The sequence below is a fragment of the Peromyscus maniculatus genome, chromosome 21 (assembly GCF_049852395.1).
Source record: "Peromyscus maniculatus bairdii isolate BWxNUB_F1_BW_parent chromosome 21, HU_Pman_BW_mat_3.1, whole genome shotgun sequence".
Taxonomy (NCBI): domain Eukaryota; kingdom Metazoa; phylum Chordata; class Mammalia; order Rodentia; family Cricetidae; genus Peromyscus; species Peromyscus maniculatus.
Window position 1 is genome coordinate 4,144,276 of NC_134872.1, and position 26,583 is coordinate 4,170,858.

General features: G+C 49.8%; 3 protein-coding genes, 1 long non-coding RNA gene and 1 pseudogene across 7 annotated transcripts in view; 3 read left to right on the plus strand and 2 right to left on the minus strand.

Moving 5' to 3' along the window:
- The window catches only part of LOC143269911 (uncharacterized), a 124,292-nt gene extending 120,534 nt beyond the window's left edge, over positions 1-3,758 (minus strand). Inside the window, exon 1 of the long non-coding RNA XR_013046706.1 lies at positions 3,546-3,758. This is a non-coding gene — a long non-coding RNA (uncharacterized LOC143269911). The remainder of the gene's footprint in view (positions 1-3,545) is intronic.
- LOC143269903 (H-2 class I histocompatibility antigen, Q10 alpha chain-like) overlaps positions 1-26,583 on the plus strand; it is a 175,075-nt pseudogene that overhangs the window by 125,125 nt on the left and 23,367 nt on the right. The gene's annotated exons all lie outside the window — the stretch shown is intronic.
- The window catches only part of LOC102926614 (H-2 class I histocompatibility antigen, Q10 alpha chain-like), a 139,416-nt gene that overhangs the window by 89,466 nt on the left and 23,367 nt on the right, over positions 1-26,583 (plus strand). The window lies entirely within an intron of this gene.
- The window catches only part of LOC102915969 (H-2 class I histocompatibility antigen, Q10 alpha chain-like), a 46,135-nt gene continuing 23,367 nt past the window's right edge, over positions 3,816-26,583 (plus strand). Inside the window, exons 1-8 of one of the 3 annotated variants that reach the window (XM_076557306.1) lie at positions 3,844-3,935; positions 4,138-4,407; positions 4,621-4,896; positions 6,210-6,485; positions 6,612-6,743; positions 6,922-6,954; positions 7,103-7,150; positions 7,288-7,707. In XM_076557306.1, coding sequence (XP_076413421.1) covers positions 3,872-3,935; positions 4,138-4,407; positions 4,621-4,896; positions 6,210-6,485; positions 6,612-6,743; positions 6,922-6,954; positions 7,103-7,150; positions 7,288-7,319 — 1,131 coding nt within the window. In that variant the 5' untranslated portion in view covers positions 3,844-3,871 and the 3' untranslated portion in view covers positions 7,320-7,707. Of the gene's footprint in view, positions 3,936-4,137; positions 4,408-4,620; positions 4,897-6,209; positions 6,486-6,611; positions 6,744-6,921; positions 6,955-7,102; positions 7,151-7,287; positions 7,708-26,583 lie in introns of those variants that run through there. The other 2 variants (XM_076557303.1, XM_076557305.1) reach the window with 2 other exon arrangements.
- LOC143269992 (vacuolar protein sorting-associated protein 52 homolog) lies at positions 21,443-25,135 on the minus strand. Its single transcript, XM_076558034.1, has 9 exons — positions 25,002-25,135; positions 24,549-24,719; positions 23,946-24,069; positions 23,670-23,765; positions 23,478-23,585; positions 23,255-23,320; positions 22,534-22,645; positions 22,202-22,320; positions 21,443-22,052 (listed from the first exon to the last, which is right to left on the minus strand). The coding sequence occupies exons 1-9, from the start codon at positions 25,133-25,135 to the stop codon at positions 21,906-21,908; spliced, it is 1,077 nt and encodes a 358-aa protein (XP_076414149.1). The 3' UTR covers positions 21,443-21,905.

Genomic DNA, 26,583 nt, shown 5'->3' on the forward strand with positions numbered 1-26,583 from the left:
TCCAGTGAACTTGTGGAGAAGGGATGTGTTAGATGGTATGGGAGCTGTACTTACTACACAGCCTGTACAACAGATGCTAAAGAGTCAGGGCTACTGCCCGGGCAGAGGCTTAGGAAAAATGTTGCAAGGAGACCCACTCCCTGTGGCAGACAAAAACTGTGTCACTAGAGGTCCTGGGGATATTAGAGGATTAGGGTCTTTTCTATAGGGCTCACTGCACAGCAGCCTTCAATAATACAACCGATAAAAATCACTTGGAAAAGTGATGACCCTGTATGGGTGGAGCAGTAGCCCCTTACTAAGGAAAAATTGGAGGCTGCGTATGCATTAGTTAAGGAACAGTTAGATGCTGGACATATCATTGCTTCCACTTCACCTTGGAACTCACCTATATTTGTTATTAAAAAGAAGTCAGGAAAATGGAGGCTATTACAGGATCTTAAAGCTGTAAATAAAACCATGCTTCTCATGGCAACAACACAGCCTGGCTTGCTTGCCCCTGTGGCAATTCCTAAACATTGGCACTTAATTGTGGTTGACTTGAGGGATTGTTTCTTCACCATCCCTTTGCATCCCGCGGACAGTCCTCGCTTTGCTTTCAGTGTTCCTTCAGAAAATCTTAAGGAACCTTATCAGAGATTTCAGTGGGCGGTATTGCCTAAAGGAATGGCCAATAGCCCTACTATATGTCAAATTTATTTGTCTTTGGCTCTAGCTCCAGTTTGAAAAGCTTTTCCAGGTGTTTATATAATTCACTACATGGATGATATATTAATGGCTGCTAAATATAAAAAACTTGTTTTTGATGCCTTTTCTAATTTACAAGAGGTTCTTAGCCTGGCTAATTTACAGACAGCCCGCAAAAAGGTACAGGTATCTTTTCCCTATCATTATTGAGGTCATGAATTGTTATGCACAGGCATATGCCCACAAAAAATTACTCTGCGTACGGATCAGCTACGCACACTTAATGATTTCCAAACCTTTCTGGGGGATATTCAGTGGCTTCGGTCCACTTTAAAAATTCCAACAGGTCAGCTTCGCCCTTTGTATGGTGTCTTAAAGGGCAACCCTGACCCTTTATCTCCCCGCAAATTAACAGCTGAAGGGCGTGTAGCCCTACAGCGAGTGCAAGAGGCCCTGGAGCAGGCTCACGTGCAGTATATAGATCTTTCTTCTCCCTTATTGTATTTGATATTTTGTTTTACTCATTCACCTACTGGAGTGTTTTGGCAAACAGGTCCTATTTTTTGGGTACATTCCCCAGTTTCTCCAGCAAAAATCATCACTCCTTATCCACAGGCTGTTGCTCAGATTATATTTAAGGGAATCAAGATCAGTGTTCAAACTTTTGGTAAGGTGCCAGATATTGTGGTGACCCCATACACCCAGTCTCAAATAGCATGGTTGCAAGCTAATGATAATGATTGGATCATATTGACATGTTCCATGCAGGGTCGGTTTGATACTCACTATCCCTCCAATGATGTGTGTCAATTTTTTAAATTGCATCCTGTTATATTTCCCAAGATAGTACAAATGACTCCTATTCCTCAGGCCCGTGTGGTATTTACTGATGGCACTTCACGTGGTTTTGCTGTGGTGGTTTCTGGTAACGTAGTAAAGAGAATAAAAGTCCAGGGCACTTCTGCCCAGGTGGCAGAGGTACAGGCGCTGTTGCTTGCTTTACAGATGTTTTCTGATGAGCTTGTAAATATTTATACTGATAGCCAATATGTGGCACATGCCATTATTCCTTTAGAGACGACAGCCTACATACCATTCAACGTTATCATCTTAATGCTGGATCTCTCTGTCATCATACAGGCATAACCCGGGAACACTGTGACCTGTTTAGAGATTTTTTTTCCATCTGAACATGCTTTACTGAGTATCTCTAACCTTTTCTGTCTGCATGGACAAAACCTTAAACCAACCACTCAGCTCAGCTCATGGTACATTGGCGGCTCAAGCACACAAGCAGCTGCCAGGAGACACATCTCCGTGCCATGCCGGCATGAGAGACATGAGACTAGGAAGCTGCGTGTGACTCCATTATTGTATATTTAGAACCTTTTTTAAGCTTTTCTCTCTATATATAAACATACACATACACATACATACACACACACACACACACACACACACACACACACACACACGCACGCACACGCACACACACACACACACACACACACACACACGCACACACGCACACACACACACAGGGCCCCACATTGCGCACCATTTGTAAGTAGAATTTTATGTCCCACCAGACAGTTCCCAAATAACCACACAGAGACTTTTTATTAATTATGAATTCATGGCCTATAGCTTAGGCTTGTTTATAACTATAACTTAAATCTATAACTTAAGCCCATAACTAAAATTAACCCATATTTCTTTCCTATGTTCTACCAAGTGGCTCTGTACTTTTCCTCTGTATAATATGTTCATCTTGCTTCTCTCCCCATCTCCTGGAGACTCCACCCTTCTTCTCAACATTCTCTTTGCCCTGATAATTCTGCCCAGCTATTGGCTGATAGCTTTTTATTGAACCAATGCAAGTGACATTTCTTCACATTGTGCAAAAAGATTATTCCACAACACACCAGGAGAGACACACAGGCAGACTCTGCTGCCTTCTCTTCCTCTCCTCACCCTCCTCTTCCTTCCTCTCTTCAGACTCTGGATCTAAAGTCACTACTGGAATACAATGGCAAGAACAGGCAGGTTGGGATAGAGTGGAGAGATGCTTCTCTTTAAAGCAGAGGTGCTGGCCTGCAAGCACCACACAGACTCCCACAGAGACCAGGCTCCTGTGTTCACCTGCAGGGGGCGGCTCAGAAATCTCACCTGTAAATAGACACTTTGCCTTTTCACTCAGGATCCTATCTTCACGATGCGGTGCTTACACTCAGACTCCTAGTTTTCTCCCAGATGATCATCTGTGGCTCCAGGTGGTTGTAATAATAAAGCAGAATAATGATAATAGTGTAGTAGTAGAAGTTACACAATCCATGGCACTCTCCCTCTGACATTTTCTCACACTTTATAAGCTCATGAGATGAGGGAGATGAATGTTACAGGCCTGTGGGACCCTGAACCTGATAAAAGTTGGCTTCTGAGTTTCTCAGGCCTGTGCAGTGTGGACACTGGGCAGAGGATAATTCTCATGGCAGTGGTACACACGGGGGATTCAAGGTTTCATCCCTGTTCAGTAGTGTGGAGAAAAATTAAATTTATAAATATCTTCTTTCTGTGGATTTTGAGTTGATGTCTTCAAATCCCAGCCACACATAACTGAAGTAGAAAGTGAAAGCAGAGGAGAGTGGGATTCCAGCACGGAGAGTCACAGATAACACAGGGTCAAAAGTGCTTGACCAGAGCTGTGAAAACTCCAGTCACCTCCCGATGCAGGTGTCCACGGCAGCCCCACACCCTCACCAGGACCCCGACAGCACCTGTTTCCGTGAACATTCATTTCAAGTGCTGTGTGTATTTTATCTGGAAACTTCGTGCTCTTGGGTTTCATCCTGACTAACCTGAGGAGACAGTTGTCCTTAGGCGGCTCAGAGACACCATGACACACAGCGCTCCGTCCAGCAGCACAGGGTTCAGCAAAGTCTCAGTCCCCAGGCGGTGAGGTCTGGGTGGAAGCCCAGGGCTGGGGATCCCCAGGTTCCCAGTTTCACTTCTCCAGCTCCTGACCTGTGTCAGGTCCTTCTGCCCGGACACTGATGACAACTGTCCTCTTCTCACCCCCATTGGGTGCCGAGATCCCGGAGAACCAATCAGCGTCGCCGCGGTCACGGGTTATAAAGTCCACGCAGCCCGCGGAACTCAGAGGCCCCAGATCCGAGATGGGGCGATGGCTCCGCGCACGCTGCTCCTGCTGCTGGCGGCCGCCCTGGCCCCGACCGGGACCCGCGCGGGTGAGTGCGGGGTCGGGAGGGAAACGACTCTGCGGGGAGGGCGGGGGCGGCCCCGGGGAAGCCGCGTCCCCGCGTCGCCCAGCCAGACCCTCCCGCCCTTCTCCACCGCGTCCCGAGCCCCGCGCCCTGCTCCCCTCCCGGCCCGCGCACCCGCCCGGGGTCCCGGGACGAGGGTCGGGGTCTCACCGCGCGCCGCCCCCAGGCTCGCACTCGCTGCGGTATTTCCACACCATCGTGTCCCGGCCCGGCCTCGGGGAGCCCCGGTTCATCTCTGTCGGCTACGTGGACAACACGCAGTTCGTGCGCTTCGACAGCGATGCGGAGACTCCGAGGATGGAGCCGCGGGCGCCGTGGATGGAGCGGGAGGGGCCGGAGTATTGGGAGGAGGAGACGCGGAACGCCAAGATCACAGAGCAGACTTTCCGAGTTGGCCTGAGGATCCTGCTCGGCTACTACAACCAGAGCGAGGGCGGTGAGTGACGCGGGTCGGAGGTCACGACACCTCCGCGTCCCTACGTCCGGGCCGGAGTCGCCCCGGGTCCCGGGTCCGAGGTTCGGGAGGAGAGTCGGGGAGCGGTAGCCGGTTTCCCTTTCGGTTTAGGGGAGTCCGCGGGTGGGCGGGGCCGCGGGGCGGGTGGGTGGGGCTGACGGCAGGTGGGCGGGGCTGACCGCGGGGTCCCCGCAGGCTCTCACACCATCCAGTGGATGCACGGCTGTGACGTGGGGTCGGACGGGCGCCTCCTCCGCGGGTACAATCAGCACGCCTATGACGGCCGCGATTACCTCGCCCTGAACGACGACCTGACGACGTGGACGGCGGCGGACACGGCGGCGCAGATCACCTGGCGCAAGTGGGAGCAGGCTGGTGAAGCAGAGAGATACAGGGCCTACCTGGAGGGCCGCTGCGTGGAGTCGCTGTGCAGATACCTGGAGATCGGGAAGGACGCGCTGCAGCGCACAGGTGCAGGGCCGCGGGCAGCTCCTCCCTCTGCCCTCGGGCTGGGCTCGGTCCTGAGGAAGAAGAAACCCCTCAGCTGGGGTCATGCCCCTGTCTCAGGGCAGACAGTGTCCCTGGGTCTCCTGATCCAGCATGGCAGGGACCGCACTGATCCCCAGGCTCAGCCTTCTCCCTGGACAGCTGCAAATCTGTCTCAGAGGAGGGAGAGGAGATCCCGACCTAACCACAGTGGCTCCTGCAGTCTGCAGCCGCTGTCAGCCATGGCCTCTCCAGGCCGGGGTCTCTGCCCACACCAAGGTCTGTGGAAACTGAGTCCTGTCATCTGAGTGTGTCAGCCTTACACGCCAGGACCGGAAGTCTCCTTTACCTGATGGGAGACATGGACGCCCCTACCCTAGGCTGGTTCCACAGTTTCTAGAACTTTCCAAAGAATACATTCTCCCAGATTCCTGTGGGTGAGGTTTACATCCCTCCCACACCCCAACTCTGTCTATTCCTAGAATGGCCATGTGAGCACTTATGGGGTGCCCTGGTGAATACTAAATTGTGGGGGGCTTTTTCTTTTCTTTCTTTCTTCTTTTTTTTTTTTTTTTTTTTTTTGTAAGATGTCATTTTGCTTTTAGTCAGTTTTTTTTATCCCCCTCACTGGGGTGATACTGTTTCTCTCTCTCCCTCTCATTTTATCATCTGTATCAGTCTCCACAGGAGCCAGGGGGAACTGCTAATCTGGATAATTAGACAAGTCAGTGTTTCCTTTACACTAGAAAGGCTCCTGTGAGCTTAGACTATTTCCTGACATATTAACATCCAGAGCCCTCCTGTTCTCCCTCAGTCCCAACAAGTCACAGTGTTGCTCAGTGGATTAGGAATTGAACTTCCTCAGAGACAGGGTCTTCTGCAGCTCCAGGACAGGAGTGACAGGGACGATCCACACACCTCTGTGAGCACTGCTGTGTCCCAGGGAGTGCTGCCCTGGGCTCCACAGCACACTTCCAGGGGTCCTGGTGACAATACCTTGTATCTTGTCCCCCCAGAGGCAGGGCTTGGGGACTCATTTTCTCTGGCTGAGTGTCAGAGGTTCACCACATTTCTGCTGCATTTGGTGATGGCTGTTCACTTGGACAGACAGTTATGCTGGTGAGCATAACTGTAAATGTGCAGTTCTGTGATGAGGGGACCAGCTCTCCCTGAGATCACTAGTGTGATGACAGAATTGTCCAAACAGACACAGTTCAGTGTCATCATTGGTTTAACATTGTATTTGCAGATTTCAGTTTATCTTGTTAATTGAGGGATTTATTAATTCGTCCTCACAGATCCCCCAAAGACACATGTGACCCATCACCCCACACTGAAAGGAGAAGGCACCCTGAGGTGCTGGGCTCTGGGCTTCTACCCTGCTGAGATCTCCATAACCTGGCAGAGGGATGGGGAGGAACAGACTCAGGACATGGAGCTGGTGGAGACCAGACCTTCTGGGGATGGAACCTTCCAGAAGTGGGCAGCTGTGGTGGTTCCTGCTGGGGAGGAGAAGAATTACACATGTCATGTGCACCATGAGGGTCTTCCTGAGCCCCTCACCCTGACATGGGGTAAGGAGGGTGTGGGTGCAGAGCTGGGGTCAGGGGAAGCTGGAACCTTCTATAGACCCTGATCAGGGTCAAGGCTGAGACCTGGGGTCATGACCCTCACCTTCCCCTCCTGTCCTTCCCTTCCAGAGCCTCCTCAGTCCACTGTCCCCATCATGGCAAACATTACTGTTCAGGTTCTCATTGGAGCTTTGGCCATCATTGGAGCTGTGGCCATCATTGGAGCTGTGGTGGCTGTTGTGAAGATGAGGAGAAACACAGGTAGGAAAGGGCAGGGTCTGGTTCTCTCTCAGCCCCTTTTAGAAGTGTGCTCTGCCTCACTAATGGGAAACATTCACACCCCTCATTGTTCCTGTCTCTGACCTGGGTCTGCTGTCAGTTCTGGAAGCTTCCTAGGGTCAGGGTCTTCCCTGGTCTCTCACAGCTTTTCTTCTCACAGGTGGAAAAGGAGGGAACTATACTCCAGCTTCAGGTAAGTGTGGGGAGCAGGATTGTCCCTGAGGCCCTTGGGGTGAAGCTGGAATATTTGGGGAGCTCTGCCAACCCATAATACCTCCTCCAGTGAAATCTTCTAGAGCCATGTTTTCACCTTCGTGTGACTATATATAATTTCACCCTAGGCAGGGACAGTGCCCAGAGCTCTGATGTGTCTCTCCCAGGATGTGAAGGTGACACTCTGGGGACTGATTTGGGGAGGGGAAGTGGACATGATTGGGGTTCAGGGACTCCCAGAACCCCCTTTGAGTGAGTGGTGGGTTGTTGGGATGTTGTCTTCACAGTGATTGTTCATGACTCTTGTTTGTAGCGGGAAGACAGCTGCCTGTCCTGACAGAGTGACAGAGATGTGCTCAGGCCTCTCCTGTGACATCCTGAGCCCCTCAGTTCACTCTCAGCAACAGTGTCTGATGTTCCCTGTGACCCTGTGGGCTCAATGTGAAGAACTGGGGATCGCAGCCCCCCCCTGCACACCAGGACCCTCTCCCTGCACTGCCTGTGGTCCCTTCCACAGCCAACCTTCCTGGTCCAGCAGGCAGGAGGGGACATCTCCATCCTGTCACCTCCATGCTGCCCTGAGCTGCAGCCCCTGACTCCCCACTGAAAATAAGAATCTGAATGTGAACTTGGTTGTTCATGTCCTTGATCTGGCTGGTGGGTTGATGGGTAAATTAAAGGATTGAGATACTTAGAGCTTGTGGAGGAAATAAATGGCATCATGGAGAACCTTCCAGAATCTGTGTTCATTGTGCTGTGTGTATCTGGTGGACAAGATGAGGCTGTGGGAGCTGAGTGTGAACAGGACTGTGCCCAGGTGGAGCTCAGTCCATTGTTGGCTGTGACATGGTCACTCCTCAGCTCTGTCACCTCCTGGCTCTGTTCTCTTCATCACTTGAACCACATGCTGAGAGTCTGTGATCACAGGGACACTGGGATGACAGAGCCTTTTCCTGTTCCCAGGATTGTGAGCAGCCAGGGCTGCTGTGACAGGTCAGCCTGGGCTCTGACCTGGCCATGGCTCTTCACCGTGTCTTCTCTGTTTATTTCTTGTCTTTTTAGTTTGTATGGAGGACTAGGCCTGTTCTTGTTCCTGTAAGTGGTGCCTGACTCATTATCCCTTGGGGTCCCTGAGTGACAGCATTAAGAGGTGTTTGTCTATCCTTGTTCTGTCAAGAACAAAGTAGGCCCCTGACTCAGGAGACGGGGCTGAGGACATGAACTTCAGTCTCCTGGGCTCCTGCCTCCTTTCAGGCCCCTCCCTGAGGTTCTCTCCTTCTTCCCATCTTTCAGAATCTAACCCGGGTTGTAGGATGAGCAGAGAGGAGGGATCCACAGGTCTCATCTCAGTCTGTCCTGTTGGATCTGTGTTCTGTCCAAGGTCCCCTCTCCCTCCCTGACTCTGGGAATCCTGGTGCTGCCCCCAGTGGTTACTCAGGAATTTACAGGCTGAGTCGACTGGAGATTTATTTAAAAGACATAATCCAGGGACTGTAGAGATGGCTCAGGGGTTAAGAGCACTTGCTGCTCTTGCAGAGGACCCAGGTTTCAGATCCCAGGACCCACACCATGGCTCACACCATCCATAACTCCTGTTCCATGGCTTCCACTGCCCCTGTGGACGTCAGATAGGCACATGGTACAAACACATACAGCCAAGAAAAACACTCATAGACATAAAATTAACGAACCTCTTATAAAATAGATTGTGGGAGCACCAGAGATGGAAATTACTTCACCCCTGCTCAAGGTTCCTGCCCCTGCAGTTTTCTCTTCTACTTTTGTGACCTTGAGTCAGGAGCTCCAGGAGTTTAGCTGAGATGTTTGAAGACCAAGAAGGTGACAATCTCTGTCATGATGCAGCCATCTTTGTCTTGTGAGGGATGGTGAGTGCCTCGGACCTAGTAAACATTCATACTCAATAAATGTTTGATGAATGAATAAAAAAATAAATAGGATCATGGATCAAAGACAGAAAGGCAGGTGGGGAGGGAGGGAGGGCTTTGTTGAGGGGAAGCTCAGGTGACTCTGACCTCAGTGTGAGGGGACCTGGTGCTGCACCCCACACACCAGCATGTGGCCTGAGGTTGTGCTAATCAAGGCAGCTTCTGTAGAAGAGGGAGGTGAGGGTGTGAATTTTCCTCTAGACTGAAACATCCCTGCTGGAGCCAGGAGGAGCTAAGGAGGCTCAGGAAACACAAGAAGCTACAGGTTCACGGAGCTGACACAATGTAGCGCTTCCCTCTCAGGGTTAAACCAGCTGCAGTTCCTGAGGGAGAGGAGACTGTTGAGTGGAGCTGCTGGGAGCTGAGCAGGGGACTGCAGTGATGCAGCTGTGTGAGTGACATGCACACTGGGGTGGGTAGCTAAGTGGTTATCCCCTGACTCACCCAGGCTCCTGTGAGTGACCAGTGAGTTCAGGGTTCACCAAGTTGACCCTGGATGGATGTTTTCCTTGGTCAGCTGTCACTGTCTCCATTTGGGGTGGAGGAAATCCACTCCTCAAGCAGGGGACACAGCAGTATCCATTGTGATCAATCCACAGAGACTGTTACAGATGTGAGATGGAGTCCTGTTTCCAAGACACACTAGCAAGTGATACAGAGTTGCTGGTCTCCCTGAGCAAGTGCTGTGGTGGGAAGATGCCTGTGATACAGTGTAAGGGAATCAACAAGGATAGGTTGTGTGGGGAGGTGAGGGCAGAAGGGAAGGTGTCCAGAGTGCAGGGGAGAGGAACAGAGAGGAAAGCTATTGTTTTTTAGATTTATTTTTTATTTATTTATTTTTTTTAGTGTGGCATACTGGCACATACTTTATTCCTAGCACTTTGAAGGCAGAGGAATGTGAATCTCTGTGACTTCAAGTCTAGCCTCGTCTACACCATCTCAAATTTTATTTTTTAAATTATGTTTGTATTAATTACTTTTCTGTTGCTATGATAAAACACCATGACCAAAGCAACATTTAGAAGGGTTTCTTTGGGCTACAGCTCCAGTGGATAAGAGTGCATCACGGCAGACAATCAAGGCCAGAGCTGCAGGCATGGTGGAGGAGCAGGAAGCTGAGCTCACATCTTCAGTTGCAAACAGGAAGCAGAGACAGCAACATGGAGGCAGATGGTTTGACTCTCACAGCCCCTCCTCCCCAGTAACACACTTTCTCCAGCAAGTCACACCTCTTAAACCTCCACCTCCCCACACAGCACTGTGATGTTATTGTGCTCCTCAAAATATCGTGCACTCTAATAAACTTATCTGGGGTCAGAGAACAGAACAGCCACTAAATATAGAGGCCAGAAAATAGTGGCACACACGCCTTTAATCCTAGCCTTCCAAAGGCAGAGATCAACCTGGATCTCTGTGAGTTCAAGGCCACACTGGAAACAGCAAGGCATGGTGACTTATAGAAATATGATTTGAACTAAAGATTCTGTTCTAAAGGTATGTTATTAATTTTTGTCAAAAGATATATAAGACTTTGGAGATATATAAATGACACATTTCAGATTTCATTCTCTGACTATCCTGATGCTTTGTTGAGGCTCCAAGGATTCATAATTTTGCTCTGATAAAGTTCACCACTGTTGTATTGATAACATGTCTAAGATTTTGTCTATTAAGAAGGTTCTTATAAGCTTCAGGAGATCACACCGGCAGCGGTGGTGGCGTGAGATCAACATTTGACAACACCCACAAGTCAACAAGGACTGGGAGGAATACAACCTGACTGCAGTTTATATCGTCCACTTACAATTTTTCTTTTTCTTCTCTTTCTGGTCGGGTCAGACTGCCCAAAATTCCAAAATTGATTGGAAGGAGGAAAGCGTAGGATGCCCCTCTTCTGACTGCACAATTCATGACGCCATTTCTCCTGCTAAGGGACAGGTAACTGGGAGAGAATGGAATGGCCCAAGCCAAAACGCTGTCTTCTTGCCCCTTGTGGCTGGAATTTCCCTCACCACCTCCCTGGTCTCTACAGGCTTGGCAGGAGGAGCCCTGGGTAACTCCCTCATAACAACAGCTCTCCCATCCAAACAACTTCAGGTAGCAACTGGGGCTTCTGCAGCACCCCTGTCCTCCCCCCAGAGGCAGCTAACCTCCCTTGCACAGGTTGCCCTACAAAACCGACGGGCCTTGGACCTGCGGACAGCAGAAAAGGGTGGGAAATGCCTTTTTCTGAGGGAAGAGTGTTGTTATTATATTAATGAGTCTGGATTGGTAGAAACCCAGATAAATAAGCTACATAAACTTAGCCTAGAGCTACATAAGCAGCGATTCTCTGCCACGGCAGATGACTGGTGGAGATCATCCATGTTCTCCCTTTTGATTCCTCTCACAGGACCACTAGTCAGCATCTTGTTATTGGTAACTTTGGGTCATTTTGTAATTGGCAGGCTAACCCAATTCATCAAAAAACAAATAGACTCCCTAGCATCCAAACCTATACAGGTCCATTATCGTTGGCTTGATCTTGCCGATCAAGGCCACTCAGAGCCTTTCAGCGATGACTGTCCTTTGGGAACTGGATGAAAACCCAGAAACATGCAAGCTTGCCCCACTTGGGAAGAGCTTGGGTACCAAGGAAGGTGCGAGGCCATGGCACTGCAAGGGGAGGACCAAGCTTTCTGCCTCTGGGTCCCCCAGGAATATCCCTGATTGCATAGGGGTTGGTGTCTAAGGATGAATACATCCAGGGCCCCTCCTCCAGCAAAAGACACCTATAATAAACCGGGAGGATCAGGGCAATGTTTCCCCTCCTTGGTTAACGCCCATCGCCACCAGGCGAATTTGTAGCGCCACCTTGGACCTTTATAAATAATTAAAAGGGAGGAGATGATGGGAGCCATAAGCCTAAGGGACCCTTGACACACATGCTGCCATATTTGGGCTTCTCTCCTCTTTTCTTAGATCTAGGCCCTGCTTAAGTCTCCACAGCACCAGAAACCTCTTCCCACAGATACCAGAACCTCTCCTCAGACATCAGGTGAATGAGCTGCAGTTAAGCAATTAGGCAGTTAGACAAGGGTAAATAGATGACCTTCAGAGCAACATTCCCTGCTGGGCCGAACAGCCCATAACTAAGTCCCTTCCTGCTTGCAACTCCCATAATTAAGTCCCTTCCTGCTCACAACCCCCTCTGCCTACCTATATATGCCTTGAGAGTAAAATAAAATTTTGGAGCTTAATCAGACGTCCTGTCTTGCTCTCATTCTTTGTGTCTCTTGTCCCTTTCATTCGCCGGCCCTCCCTTTAGGTCCCTGTTGCAGACTCCGCTGGCCGGGGCAACCCAAGGCAACGCTGCTACTCATCAGGGCAGTAAACGCCTTTTCTAATGTCAGGGTGGCCGGCTGTCCTGTGAGCCAATTCCAGGAATACAGAGAACCTTCAAACGCAAAAGTCCAAACCCACTGGTCTCCAAGGGGACCATCGAGATGGCTCAGAGGGGTGAAGGGGCTTGTCCCCAAGCTTCATGACCTGAGCTTGATCCAGGGAAGCCACATGAAAGGAAGAACCAACTCCCAGAAGTGTAGTGGTAACGCCCGCATTACCGATAACCGTTCACCATGTCCGAGCGAAGGGCTGAGGATTAAAAAATAGAGACAAGAGACAGCGAGTCATTCGTACGATTGGATGTCGAATGCCGTTTATTGAAAGAGGGAAGAAACCTTAAATACATACAGGCTTACACCACAAATGGAGGAACCCCCGGAGGGCAGAAGTTCGCTACCAATGGTCTACATTCCAGACCCAATGTTCTACATTCTTGCATCTAAGTTGTTAACGCCCAAAATGCAGGATACACAAACAAGGAACTTCCCTTAAGCATTCAGAAGGGTGGATACCAGCAGGGAATCTGAATAGGGAGGACATCTGATCAAGGTCAAGCAAGCAAGGCCGCAGCCACTCACAGTCGGGGGCCAGGGCCCATGGCGCCCACAGGTCCCCCCTTTTTATTAAATGAGCTTCTGACTTAGGTTGCATGGGACCAGCAGACCACCTTACCCGTCATAGAGGCACCTGTCCAGGCCACATAAGTGCTCTGTCTTAGGTTGATGGCAGCCCCCCAAGCATTACCCGTCTCTGAATACTCATTATCATACAGACTCAACCATGTGAGCTGTAGAGTGACTGTTGCCAAAGATCTCAAAGTGGCACTGGGCTTGCAATCTGTGTGACACAGAAAAGACCAACAGAAGTCCGAACCCACCCATAGCCAGGAGGCTAAAGGCAATTGAACCATTCCCTTCTTAAACGAGCCTTACTGTAAATTGGAGTCCTTGTAAGGTGGTATCCCATAGGCAAATGGAACATGAGTTTTAATAATTTTTCAACTTTCAAAGCCAATTATAATGTATAAAAGTGGAATTAAATTTATCATGCCCAATAAGAAGAAAGATTAACTAACTGTGGTAGCTACTTTTGCTGCCAGGGTCTCCATTGTGCTAGCTGTAGTAACCAATTATGAAATAGCAATCCCAGAAACAATAGCAGCAGTGGCCACCACTGCTATAACAGCAACAATGGCAACAGCGATGTCAGAGTCTCTTCTGGAGCGTGTGAGCATCATCTGTGTCTAGCTGCCACGGTCCACTGGCATGGACACGGCTCCAGGAAAACGAACCACCAAGGCCCATTTTTCTTGATCCCAGCACTACTTAGGCTGGCAGGTCTGCAAGAGAACAACTGAGAAACATAAAGAAAACAGAAAACAAAAACAGCAAACAAGGAGCAGAACTAATGGCCTCAATAATGGCTACATTCAGGCTCACAAATTTTGAGATATCTTCAAAAAGGCTAGATGAATTTCAGGAGGCAAATAAATGTTGCACAGAGCCATTCCTGAAAAGTAGGTACTGCACCAGCTTGAGGGGGGTTGCAAAATGCGAAAAAGGCTTAGCTGGCATGCTACTGTTAGCAAATGAAGTTTATTTACCTTCAGAGTTATCCTTAATCTCCAAGGTGTGATACATTCTCAACATTTTTGAAAAAAGTTACCATACTTCTGAAGAATCCAACCACATGGCTACAGTTCCTAGGCTTACAATAATGTTTGCCAAGGCTGGCCGTATTGGGCTCTCAATCCCCATTGGCATCAGAAGGGGAGAGTTTTTTACGAAGGCCCAATAGGTCTCTGCCATGTTGGGATTCAGCAGCAGCCACAGGGCGCACACAGCGTTCAGGAACCCACAGAGGAATTTCATTGTCCTGTGGAAAGACACAAACAGATCCCCGGGCCCACACCAACATCGGATCGTGTCCCCTCCAAGTGCCAGTAGAAAGATCTTTCCATCGCACCAGAGGATGATTTGCAACAGGAGCCCTCCAGTGCTTATCTGCAGCAGATACCCCAGCAGAATCCACCGATAAAAAAATTTAAAATATATAAAACAAGGGAAAGAATAGAATGTGGAGAGGAAAGATGAGCCCCTAGCTCCCCCCTTTTTACTTTAGCAATATAAGTTTTTAAGGTACGAATGGCAGCGTTCTACTATAGCCTGTCTTTGAGGATGCAACGGAATGATGAAGAAACAATCCCTCAAGTCAACCACAATTAAGTGCCAATGTTTAGGAATTGTCACAGGGGCAGGCAAGCCAGGCTGTGTTGTTCCCATGAGAAGCATGGTTTTATTTACAGCCCTAAGATCCTGTAATAGCCTCCATTTTCCTGATTTTTTTTAAATAACAAATATAGGTGAGTTCCAAGGTGAAGTGGAAGGAATGATATGTCCAGCATCTAACTGCTCCTTAACCAATGCATACGCAGCCTCCAATTTTTCCTTAGCAAGGGGCCACTGCTCCACCCATACAAGGTCATCACTTTTCCAAGTGATTTTTATCGGTTGTATAATCTAAGGCTGCTGTGCAGTGACCTCTATGGAAAAGACCCTAATCCTCTAGTATCTCCAGGACCTCTAGTGACAGTTTTTGTCTGCCACAGGTTGTGGGCCTCCTTGCAACATTTTCCCTAAGCCTCTGTCTGGGCAGTAGCCCTGACTCTTCAGCATCTGTTGTACAGGCTGTGTAGTAAGCACTGTTCCAATAACGTCTAACACATCCCGTCCCCACAAGTTCACTGGAATGTCAGGTAGCACAAAGGGTTGAAAAGTTCCTGCATGACCTTTCTCATCCTTCCAATTTAAAAGTAACCTGTTCTGCAATGGCATCTGAGCTGTGCCGATACCTTTTGGTTAGAGGTAGAATTTTTAAGGGGCCAATTGGGATCTCAGGATTCTTGTGAAATTGCAGATATATCCAGTACCAGAATCCAATAATCTTCCAATCTCAATCCCATATAATTTTGTTTTTAATTTAGGCTGTTTATCATTGATAAAACTGTTTGTCAAAACACCTTTTTCCCTGTACTCCCAAAGCCTCCAGTTCTATATATCGGCACCATTTTGAATTTAAAATATGAAAGCAATAATAATTGAGCAATTCTATCACCAGCTTCTGTTTCCATGGTCTTTTTTACATATGCCAATTATAAAAGCATTAAATACAATCTCTATAGGATTTGAAAAGGCAAACTTTAGGTAATACTCTTCTAGAGTATTTTATAAAATCTTAAAAAGAGGTTTCTTTTTTATAGATTTCAAGTAACACATTAACACAAATAGCCAATTATTAACAATGTGGACCAAACAGTTTACCTGTATTTTATTTACTGGAAAAACAATTTTGTAACCTCTTTATCAGTAAGAGATTATATTTATGGGTTTATCTTAGCAACATTATTTAATAAGCTAACAACCCAATCCATTTCAGGTGTTATATTTTTATAGAATTAAACCAAGAATTTCTAGAAAGCAACTTAAATTGCAGAACCAAATTTTCAGTAATGATCAACAGACAAGACCATACCTAATATATAGTTTAAAATTGTGAATTTTGTTCCTCTAGTTTATCTACCATGAAAATCCAAACACTTATCAAGACAATCAAAAGAACAGAACATCCTTTATTCAAACAGCATTGACTTAGCATTCAATGTCCTGACCGAAATCATTTTTTACCAGAAGTTAGGCCCGGTTAAAAATTTTTGTGCTAGTCCCTTCCCGGCCTCTGCTCGCTTGGTGAGAGCTGAGGCTGCAGCTTAGCTTTGCTCTGCCCACTGTTCGGGCTCTATGGCCAGCACCTGTCTGGGCCGTACTCCATCACAGCTCTGCCTCCCACCGGCATGTACCTGTCCGCCTGCTGCTTCGGGCTATCTTGTGCATGCCTTTGTCCGCCACAGCCGCTGGGCGCGCCCCGCACACACAAACTTACGTTTAAATTTCCTACTCCCATGAAGGGACTACCTAATAACGAGTTATTCCCACCATAAGGGAAAACAGAAAAACATTTCCCACGAAGGGATCCTAAATATTGAATTATTCCCACTCTGAGGGAAAAAATAAAAAACATTTGAAACAAAATTAAGCAAACAGACAGCAAAACTTTAAGCTCTGGCCTCCCTTGCTGTTCAGCCAGCAGCAATGAGGCCTACCTGCCGATTCTTTGTAATTCAGATGCTGCCGCTCTGCACTGGCAGGAAGAAAAAACTCAAGAGTTTTCAGCTATCCTGAAAACTCTACAACTGGAAAAAGTCTTTTCTTCCTCCATTACCACGGGAAGAGGCTTTTTTCTTTCCTTCATCTTTCCTCTACAGGGCCCCAATCTTTTAGGCCTAGTTTCAAAAATGTTTCCCCTTTTTATCGGGAAAATTCTTATTTCTTGATTAAAATTTTTACCCCATTTTTAACGGGAAATTTCCTTTCCTTCCCTCTTCTTTATTGGGAAGATTTCATTTTTCATTTAAAATCTTTAGCTGTCTTGCCCTTTCTTAACTTTGGTGCCTTCCTGCTTCAACAGTCCAATTAACTCACTGTGAGCTAGCTGTACCCATTTCAATTCACTCTTACCTTTAAAATGCCGGCCGGCCTTCCAAGAGTGTCCCTCAGCTGGTCCTTCTTTCCCAGATCTCGGTAGGAACCTCCATTTGTAGCGGTAACGCCCGCATTACCGATAACCGTTCACCATGTCCGAGCGAAGGGCTGCGGATTAAAAAATAGAGACAAGAGACAGCGAGTCATTCGTACGATTGGATGTCGAATGCCGTTTATTGAATGAGGGAAGAAACCTTAAATACATAGAGGCTTACACCACAAATGGAGGAACCCCCGGAGGGCAGAAGTTCGCTACCAATGGTCTACATCCCAGACCCAATGTTCTAAATTCTTGCATCTAAGTTGTTAACGCCCAAAATGCAGGATACACAAACAAGGAACTTCCCTTAAGCATTCAGAAGGGTGGATACCGGCAGGGAATCTGAATAGGGAGGACATCTGATCAAGGTCAAGCAAGCAAGGCCGCAGCCACTCACACTCGGGGGCCAGGGCCCATGGCGCCCACACAGAAGCTATCCTCTGAGCCTCACATAGGCATCATGACACCCGCATCCCCTCACAGAATTAGTAAATCAATGTAACGAAAATCAAAAGAGGAAACAAGATTTCATGTTGAAGAACAGGGAAAAACAAGTGCATATATTGTATCTAGTTTTCCTCCAGACTTTCAGTGGATGAATTTGCCTGTGTCCAAATCCCACACTGTGAGGAGAAACCGTCAGTACTTAAAGTTAAGCCATACAAAGATAATCAAGGAAATGTTACACTATTTTAGATGTTTATAGTATTACTGTGTGTTTGTGGTGTGCAAATGAGGGCATGCACCGCTGTGTGTGTGTGTGTGTGTGTGTGTGTCTCTGTGTGTGTGTGTGTGTGTGTGTGATAGTCAGAAGAGAACTTGGAAAGCCAGTTCTCTCTTCCCACTGTGGGTTCTGGGGACTGAACTCACGTGGTCAGACTTGGTGGTAAACCCTTGTACCCACAGAGTCATCTCTCCTGCCCATCCAGTGTGCCACCACCCTAGTTTTGGAGGTGTTGAGGAATTGAACCCAGGGCCTGGGTGTACAAGGTGGGAACTCTATTCACTGAGCCACATTCCCAATATATGGGGGGAAAATCTCAAAGGACACGGTTTTGTGGTTATTTCAAAGGCTAGCACTAAAGCTTTGGGATAAAGATGTAATCAGAGACCACAAATTAAAACATAGACATGGGTAGAGTATAAGAAGCACTTTGTCAACACACCCACTTGAGCTGGGGACCTTCCAGGAGAACCTGGCCACCTGGAAAGTTCCATGTGTGAGTTGTGTTCACATTGTGTTGGTGCTGGAGGACACCAGACCTTCCTGTAGAGTGCTCACAGTGGGGACAGACTCCTTCTCTTTGATCAGTGTGGACATGGCTTGGACTCTGACCCTGAGAACACACAGCTTCTCCTTTCAAACTCTCTCTGCAGGGGGTCGGGGGTGTTGGTGGCTCAGGCCCTGAGTGAGGCCCTGAGCTGCAGAAAAAAGAACCACAGAAAACTCAGAATAAAAATGAAGATGATGTCACTTCCAAGGATAAGTATGGGACTGAGGAGATTGCTCATGGATAAAGATAGCTCACTGCTCCTCCAGAGGACCTGGGTTAGGTTCTCAGCTCACACCCTCCTGTAAGAAGGGAATATGCCGCCCTCTTCTGGCTTCCTGGGGCACTGCATTCACATGGTTCATGGACATACATGCTGGCAAAACTCCCATACACATAGAAATAAATATTTTTTAAAAGAAAGAAAAATAAACGGAGGGAAATGAGATTTCTCTAAAGACAGACCACCCTGAAGAGTACTGGGGGTCGGTACAGCACGAGGGGTCACCTCCAAGCCCCTCCTACACAACTCCAGGGTCCCCTGCACTAGATGTTCACACTGGTCCTGGAGATAAGCAAGGAAAGGGGAAATTGACACAACTCCCCTGCAGAGTGGCCCCAGACCTGCTGACCTGTGTGCCTGTTTTCTTAATCTTGTAGTAGCCCAGGTTGACCCTGAATTCTTGATCTTTCTGTCTTGTCTCAGCATGCCAGGTGCCAGGATCGTGTGTGTGTGTGTGTGTGTGTGTGTGTGTGTGTGTGTGTGTGTGTGTGTGTGTGTGTGACAGAGAGAGAGAGACAGACAGACAGACAGACAGACAGAGAGACAGAGCGATTCTCCACAACTGGAGACTGTGATGTTGAGTAATGATCTGGGTTGGAGCTTGAGGAGAAATCTTCCTCTGCAGTTGAGTTTCAGCCCAGAGATCACAAGGACTCGAGCAAACCGCAAAACAGAGTATTCGGGGCTGAAGGGAAAGTCCCTCTCTGCTCAGGAATGAAGGGGCATGGGCGACACCCCCCTGCCTCCCCAGCAGTCAAAGTTCACAGGGGCTCAGGTGGGCAGGGACCTGGACCAGCTCCCATCCTGGGTCCTGCTGCCCCCTGACGGCCATTGGTGGAATCGCGGCTTCCGAGGGTCCCCAGACCCACAGGGCAAAGTTAAATGTCGCATCAGCCTGCAGGCTGCAGAGTCCCCAACTGCTGGGGGGTTCAGGAGCCTCCCAGGCTGTCTGGGCCACACTGAAGAACAGGCTGTCCTCTCACAGCCCCTCACAACACAGCGTTAGCTTCCTTCTCTTTAGTTGTTGACGTAGCCCGGGATTTAACCCAGGGCTTCCTGCATGTTGAGCGCGTCCTAACTGAACCACACTTCAGCCCACTAACTTAGTTTGATGTAACTCACCCAAAGAGAGGGTCCCCGGTTTCTTGTTGAACACCTTTTATCCCAGCCATCAGGAGACAGAGGCAGGAGCATCTCTGAGTTCCTGATCCACACAGCAAGTTCAAGGACAGCCAGGGCTATAAGGAGAGACCAGAACACAGGGGTCCCCAAGACTGACACCTGGGGAGGGGCTGGAGTAGGTGGTAAGGTGTGGTGAGAAAGGACCATGAAGGACTCCAGGGCCGGGTCTGGGGTGAGCTTGTGCCCCCGCGCCCCCTACCCTCGCCCCGCACAGCCTAGTACTGTGACGGGTAAGTCTCAAGGAACCTGGGAGCCAGAGAGAGACTGTAAACGCTGAAACTAGGCCCAAGGAAGGGGAAAATGGTGGAGGACAGGGCAAGGTCCATAAGGACAGCACTGACTCCGCCCACGAGACACGTGACCCAATCAAGAGTCTTCCTCCTTCCTTTCCCTTCTCTGGGCTCCAACATGCCAGACCCTTAGGTGCACAGGCTCACAGCCGCCACTGGCCAAGGACCTGAACGTGATGGGGTGGAGGAGATGACGCTTCTTTCACCTGAAACTTCCCCCATTGTCTAAGGAACCTATAGACTGCTGTCTGCCTGGCGAGCTTCCTGCCACTGAACGACATTCCCCACCCCCACCCACTTTTTTTTTTTTTAATTTCTAAAGATTTATTGATCTCATGTATATGGCAGTCTAGCTGCAATACACATTCATGCCAGAAGAGGACATCAGATCCCATTATACATGGCTGTGAGCCATCATGTGATGCTGGGAATTGAACTCAAGATCTCTGGAAGAGCAGCCAGTGCCCTTAACTGCTGAGCCATCTCTCCACCAGCACTTTTACTTTTAAGACCTGGTCCAGGATGGCCTTGAACTGACTCTGTAACCCAAGCAGGTTTTCCATCCCATGCCTCAGTCTCCCAGTTAGCTGGGATTACAGGTCTACACACCACACTGACTTTTAAGGCTTGGTCAGGGTTGCTGGATGGTGGTGGCTCACGCCTTTAGTGCAAGCACTTGGGAGGCAGAGGCACGTGATCTCTGTGAGTTCGAGGCCAGCCTGGCCTACAGAGTGAGTTCCAGGACAGCCAGGGCTGCACAGAGAAACCCTGTCTTGAAAACCCCCAAAAGACTTGGTCAAGGATGTCCCTTCACTCTAGAGAGTGGTTCTCAACCTGTGGGTCATGAACCTTAGGGGGTTGAAAGACCTTTTATAGGGGTTGCTTAAGACCATCAGAAAACACAGATATTTACATTAGGGTTCATAACAGTAGCAAAATTAGTTATGACATAGCAATGAAAATAATTTTGAGGTTGGGGTCACCACAACGTGAGGAAATGTATCAAAGGGTGGCAGCGTCAGGAAGGCTGAGAAGCTCTGTTCTGCAGTTCACTGGGCACATCAGCAGGGCGGCAGGAAGGGCCACATGGAAAAGACAAGACGGATGCTCTGGGGCCAGGTCCACCCTGGCCCCATATGGGTGTAGGGGTGCAGGCCCCCCCCTCAGAGGAGCCGTGACAGCCACTTAGGGGCTCAGACAGACAATCCCAGAGTCGTGTGGACTTTCCCACGGTAGCCTCAGGACAGGGCCCAAAGCTGTCCATGTCCCCAGGCCTTGTGACATGTGCCACCTTCCTGGAGAGCTACAGAGCAGTCCCTCCTGAACAAACCAGCCACCCTGGGTCAGAAACAGTGACGGACCGAGGTTACCACCCCGCCTTCTTCCTCATGCCCCCCATCTGGGAACCAGAGAGTCTACAGGAAATAAATGATGGAGAACTCGAAGGCGTCAGGACAAAGGAAGGGACGCTGTCATAGTACATTAAGTGCTTATTATTGCCTACAGACAGACAGACAGACAGACAGACAGACAGCATGGACCCCAGCCAGGAGGTGATGGGTTAGTGTTCAAGTGGAGACCGCAGCCGACCAAGCTACAAGAGAGGGAAGGCCGCCTCCACTGCCCTGTCCTAAGATTGAGAGTCGATCAGAGACTGAGGTGGGGGAGCTTTCACAGGTGTGAACGCAGAGGGGAGGAGGGACAGGGACAGGAATGATAACGTCCCCTCCCAGTCCAGGGAGGAGCAGACTTGCACACACTCTGCTGAGGCAGAATCCTGCAGTGGAGGCAGTGAGGAGTGTGGGAGCCTGAGAGACAACAGGAAGGGGAAGGGGACCCAGGGGACGGGGTGTGACATGCAGAGCCTGTGGGAGCCATCAGGTCCCAGTGTCAGTGTGTGACATTCAGAGCGCATGGGAGCCGCCACCCCGGGGACCGAGTCAGAAGTTGGGCTTGTGTTTCTTGAGCTCCACCATGAGGTGATGAATGTTGATGAGCTCCGCCCTGGCCGGCAGCGCCCGGAGCTGTGGCTGTGCCAGCACCCGGTGGAAGCGATGGTAGAGCTGGATCAGCTGGGTCAGCGCCCCCTGCACAGAGGAGTCGGGGGTCAGACAGACAGGGGCAGGACGGTCAGAGCTTCACAGCTCAGACACAGCTGGTCGCTGACCTTCCCAGAGGAAAGAACGAGAAAACACCCACGCGTGGGACACGGGCAAAGGGCTGGGGTGGCAGGCACCTGGATGATGCTGGTTCCATTTCGGAAGTTGGTGAAACTCCACATCACATCCTGACTCAGAGACTCCACGGAGGCCTTCCAGGAACTCCCAAAGCCACGGATCAGCTGGGTGACTCGGGCTGCCACAGGAGGACTGAGGGTGTCAGAGAGCGACCAGGCCTGGCAACATCCACCCCGGCAAGGTCTGCCCTGGGCACAGCCATGCTCACCATCAAGCCGGGCTTCCCTGCTACCCCCCAGCCAGGTCTTCCCTGCTGTGCCACCTGTAAGCTGCACCCCACTGTCCTTTCCAGTCACCTCCCCACGGTCGGTCCCTGACAACAGCCTCATACCTTCTTCCCCTCGAAGTCGGTCGGCCTGTCCTCGCTCAATCAAACCTTCAGCCTCCTTCACAAAGGCCACCAGACCCCCAAAGGGGGGAGACAGCAGCTCTTCAATGTATTCCTACAGAGACATGCCAGTCCCAACAGAGTCAGGAGTCCAGGGGACAAAGGACCCCAGCCTGGACTGGGACGACTAGGAGGTGACGCTCCACAGAGCAGCCAGCCTCCGTGAGCTTCCACTTTTAGGTGGTGGTCTCACAAGTGTAGAGGAAGTCCCAAGGATTGTCTCTTCCAAAACCAAGAGCCGATGAGCTGGCTCAGGGGGAAGAGCTGGCCACTGACCCCAGAACACAAAGTGGAGAAGCAAGAGAGGAGCCCAGTCCTGAAGTTGTCCTGACTCCATGTGCTTCAAGACATGTGCTGCACACGTGCTCATACATACATGTAGACACACACATAGACACACAGACACACAGACACACATACACACACACACACAGACATATACACACACACATACACACACTAATAATCCCCTGCAGAGCAGAACTGGTTGTTTTGACATGTGCCCACACATACATACACAGTTATAGTTTTATTTTGCTGTTAAGTTATTAACATCATAGAAAAAATTAAGTGAACCAGACGAGCAACAAGGCAGTGAGTCGTAATGGCTGCACACTGAGGTCAGCCCAGCAGCACCAGGTCTCCCTCCACGCCCAGGCCCTACCTGTGTGCGAGCATTGAGCAGCTGCTGGAAGCTCTCCACCTCCTTGCTGTCCTCAGCTGCCCGCTCCTGAGGAAGACACCAGGAGGAGGAACTTGGGAGCTGCCTCAGGTCAGCACCCCCACCCCCATCCAGTCACCCCACCCTGCAGACACTGCCAGAATCAGGGCTCAGGCACTGAACTGTGAGGCTGACAGCCCTGGGGACCCCGGGGGAGCAGCCTTACCATCAGCACACCCAGCATCATGTCGTAGTTGTTGATCAGAAACACCAGCTGCTCCTTCCTGGACGAGAACTCGGCAGCCACTCGGAGGACAAAATTCTCCACCTCCACCTGCACAAGCCACACACAGGCAGGAAGGAGAAAGCCAGATCACAGGCCCCGCCCCCTGAGGGAAGTCTGTCCTGCCAGCCCCACCTGTAACTGTCCCAGCAGCTGCAGGGTGCGCTCATTGGGGATGGTCTGGTTGATGCTCACAAGCGCAGAGGAGAACTCAGCATAGCGGAGTGTGATCTAGGAGCAGGTGGGAAGACTCCCATCAGCCTGCCTGGCAGACACAACCTCCCAGCTGCCTCTGCAACTCCTGTCCCCAGTCCCTCCCTCCTCCTGCAGTGACCACCCCACCACTGAGGGTGACCACCCCACCACAGAGTGTGGCCACAAGATCCCCTTGTGACCCTCACCAGCCCTCACATAGTGGGGCCGAGTGTCCAGGCCCCCAAGGCGCTGGGGGTCGGTGCTGCGGACACTCTGGACATTCATCTCCAGGATCAGCTCAAAGCGAGGCCACAGCAAGGCAAGCACCTGCTCCCAGTACCTGCGGGCTTAATCAGAATCACAGGTCAGCTGGCTGGGGTGCTGGCAGGCCGGGGGAGTGCAGCGCTTCAGGGGAATGGTGAGTGTGTGTGCGTGTGCGTGTGCGTGTGCGTGTGCGTGTGCGTGTGCGTGTGCGTGTGCGTGTGTGTGTGTGTGTGTGTGTGTGTGTGTATGCGCGTGTGGCCGATGCTGCCTCTGGGACACACACAGGAGGGGGAAGGATATCAGGTGAGGAAGAGTCAGGGTCAGGATGGAGTTGTCTGTGTAAGATAAAAGGCTGGAGCTTGGCCGGGCGGTGGTGGTGCATGCTTTAATCCCAGCATTCAGAAGGCAGAGCCAGGCGGATCTCTGTGAGTTCAAGGCCAGCCTGGTCTACAGAGCAAGATCTAGGCACCAAAACTATACAAAGAAACCCTGTCTCGGGGAAAAAAAAAAAAAAAAGCTGAAGCCTTTAGGCACCCAGGCCCAGGGCTCGGTGACCTGTCCAGGGCAGGGACATCCCTCTTGGCTGCGATGTTGCGGAATCGGAGAACGATGTGGATACAGAGGAAAACAGCAATGGCGTCGTAGCAGTCGGCCAGGTAGGACTCCAGGTGTTTCTGTGGCACAGCAACAGGCAGGCAATGGAATGTCAGTTTGCTGTTCGGGTGGCTGTGAGCAAGCGGATGGACATTTCTACGGGACAAGGCCCTGGCTAGGGAGACCCCTCCTTCCCTGTCCACAGGCCAGGAGGCACAGGCAGGTGGATCTTTCTGAGTTCAAGGCCAGCTTGGTCTACAAAGGGCAAGGGTGGGGTCTGGGTAGAAAAAAAGAAAGGAAGGAAAAAAAGAAAGAAAGAAAGAAAGAAAGAAAGAAAGAAAGAAAGAAAGAAAGAAAGAAAGAAAGAAAGAAAGAAAGAAAGAAAGAAAGAAAGAAAGAGAGAAACCGAGTTACCACACCAAGTTCTCCCCATCCAGGAATTGTGGCTTCCACAGAAGGACCTTCTGCAGGTCTGGGAAGCTGGCTCTGACCAGATCTTGACCAGCAGTCCCCTCCACCCAGCCTGGCACTGAAGAGGGAGCTGCCATGTTCACTCTGGTCTGGGTTCCCTTAGGGAAGCCACTGGCTGAGGAAACAGCACTTTGTTCCTGTCACAGAGCAAGTCCGGCCTCAGTCCTGTGTTAACCTGCCCCACAGTTTACTCTTGGAAGCTGGCAACACTGTTCCCTGTGACACTCAGAGGGTGATAACTGACAGAAGCAAAGGGAACTCAACACTTTCAGAGGTGAAGGGCGCTGGAGAGGCCACTCCGGCTTCACCCATTTTGTTTTCTTTCCAGAGTCTCACAGGGCAGCCCTGACTGCCTGTGTCATCCAAACACACAGCTCTGGCATCAAAGGGAATAACAAATTGTTTATTGTAGAGCCATGTTGTGGGATATTTTGATCGCACTCTGACATTTCTGAGATCACCCAATAAAGTTATACCTTGAATCAGGGAGCAGAGCCAGGGACTACTTGACCAGAATTGGCCATAGAGAAGCCAGCAATTTGGATAGAAAAGACTTACAGGAAGAAAAGGGCGGGGACTGGAGTTTGAGCTTCTCTAGGTTCTGGGATGAGGGAAGAGTCTTAGTTGCTACTCAGCCTCTCTGAACTGGCAGGATTTCACCCCAGCCTTTGACTCCTGAGTCTTGTTGATAAATAGAACAATAGAGGTTTAATTTAACCTACATATCAGAAACCTAGCCCCATCAGGCCATGTCCTGAGTGGCCAGTGGGGCACTGACTGAGGGGCTGAGGGGCCGCAGACAATAATTAAAATATCAGTAGATTCGTGTGCAGCTGCTAAGCCGACAGAAAGACATCAGAGCCTTATTTGAGTGACCATGTACTTAGTCACCCCAAACCCCATGTTCCAACGTGGAGGCAGTTGCATGAAGTTTTCATAGGAGCAGAACAAAGAAAACCACAGATCAAGACACTGTTCAAACACATTGGCAGAATCTTTTAGAGGTGGTTGCAGCAAGTTGGGGAAATTCCCTCGTACAGGCCTCTGTGGGGTCCTGCCCCACCAGGAACTTAGGTCCCCTGAGAAGGTAGACCTGGAACCAAGGAAAGGTAAGTGTGCTGCTCACCCCTTCCCCAGCCTCCCTTTTTTCTGGGAGACAATCAGATGCAGCAGGGAGCCAAGTCAGGCAAGGACTCATTTATTTACAAACAAGCTCCTTTTTAAAGCATAAAGAAAATAAGACAGGGTGGGAGAGGAGGACGCAAATGCCCCATTGGGCCAATCAGCTTAAAGGTTACCTAATCACACACCTAGTCAACAGTATTTACAGTGTTATATATGAGGGAATTATGTACCGACATCATCTTTCTATTTTTTTAAAGATTTATTTATTTATTATGTATTCAGCATGTATGGCTGCAGGCCAGAAGAGGGCACCAGATCTCATTACAGATGGTTGTGAGCCACCATGTGGTTGCTGGGAATTGAACTCAGGATCTCGGGAAGAGCAGTCAGTGGTGTTAAC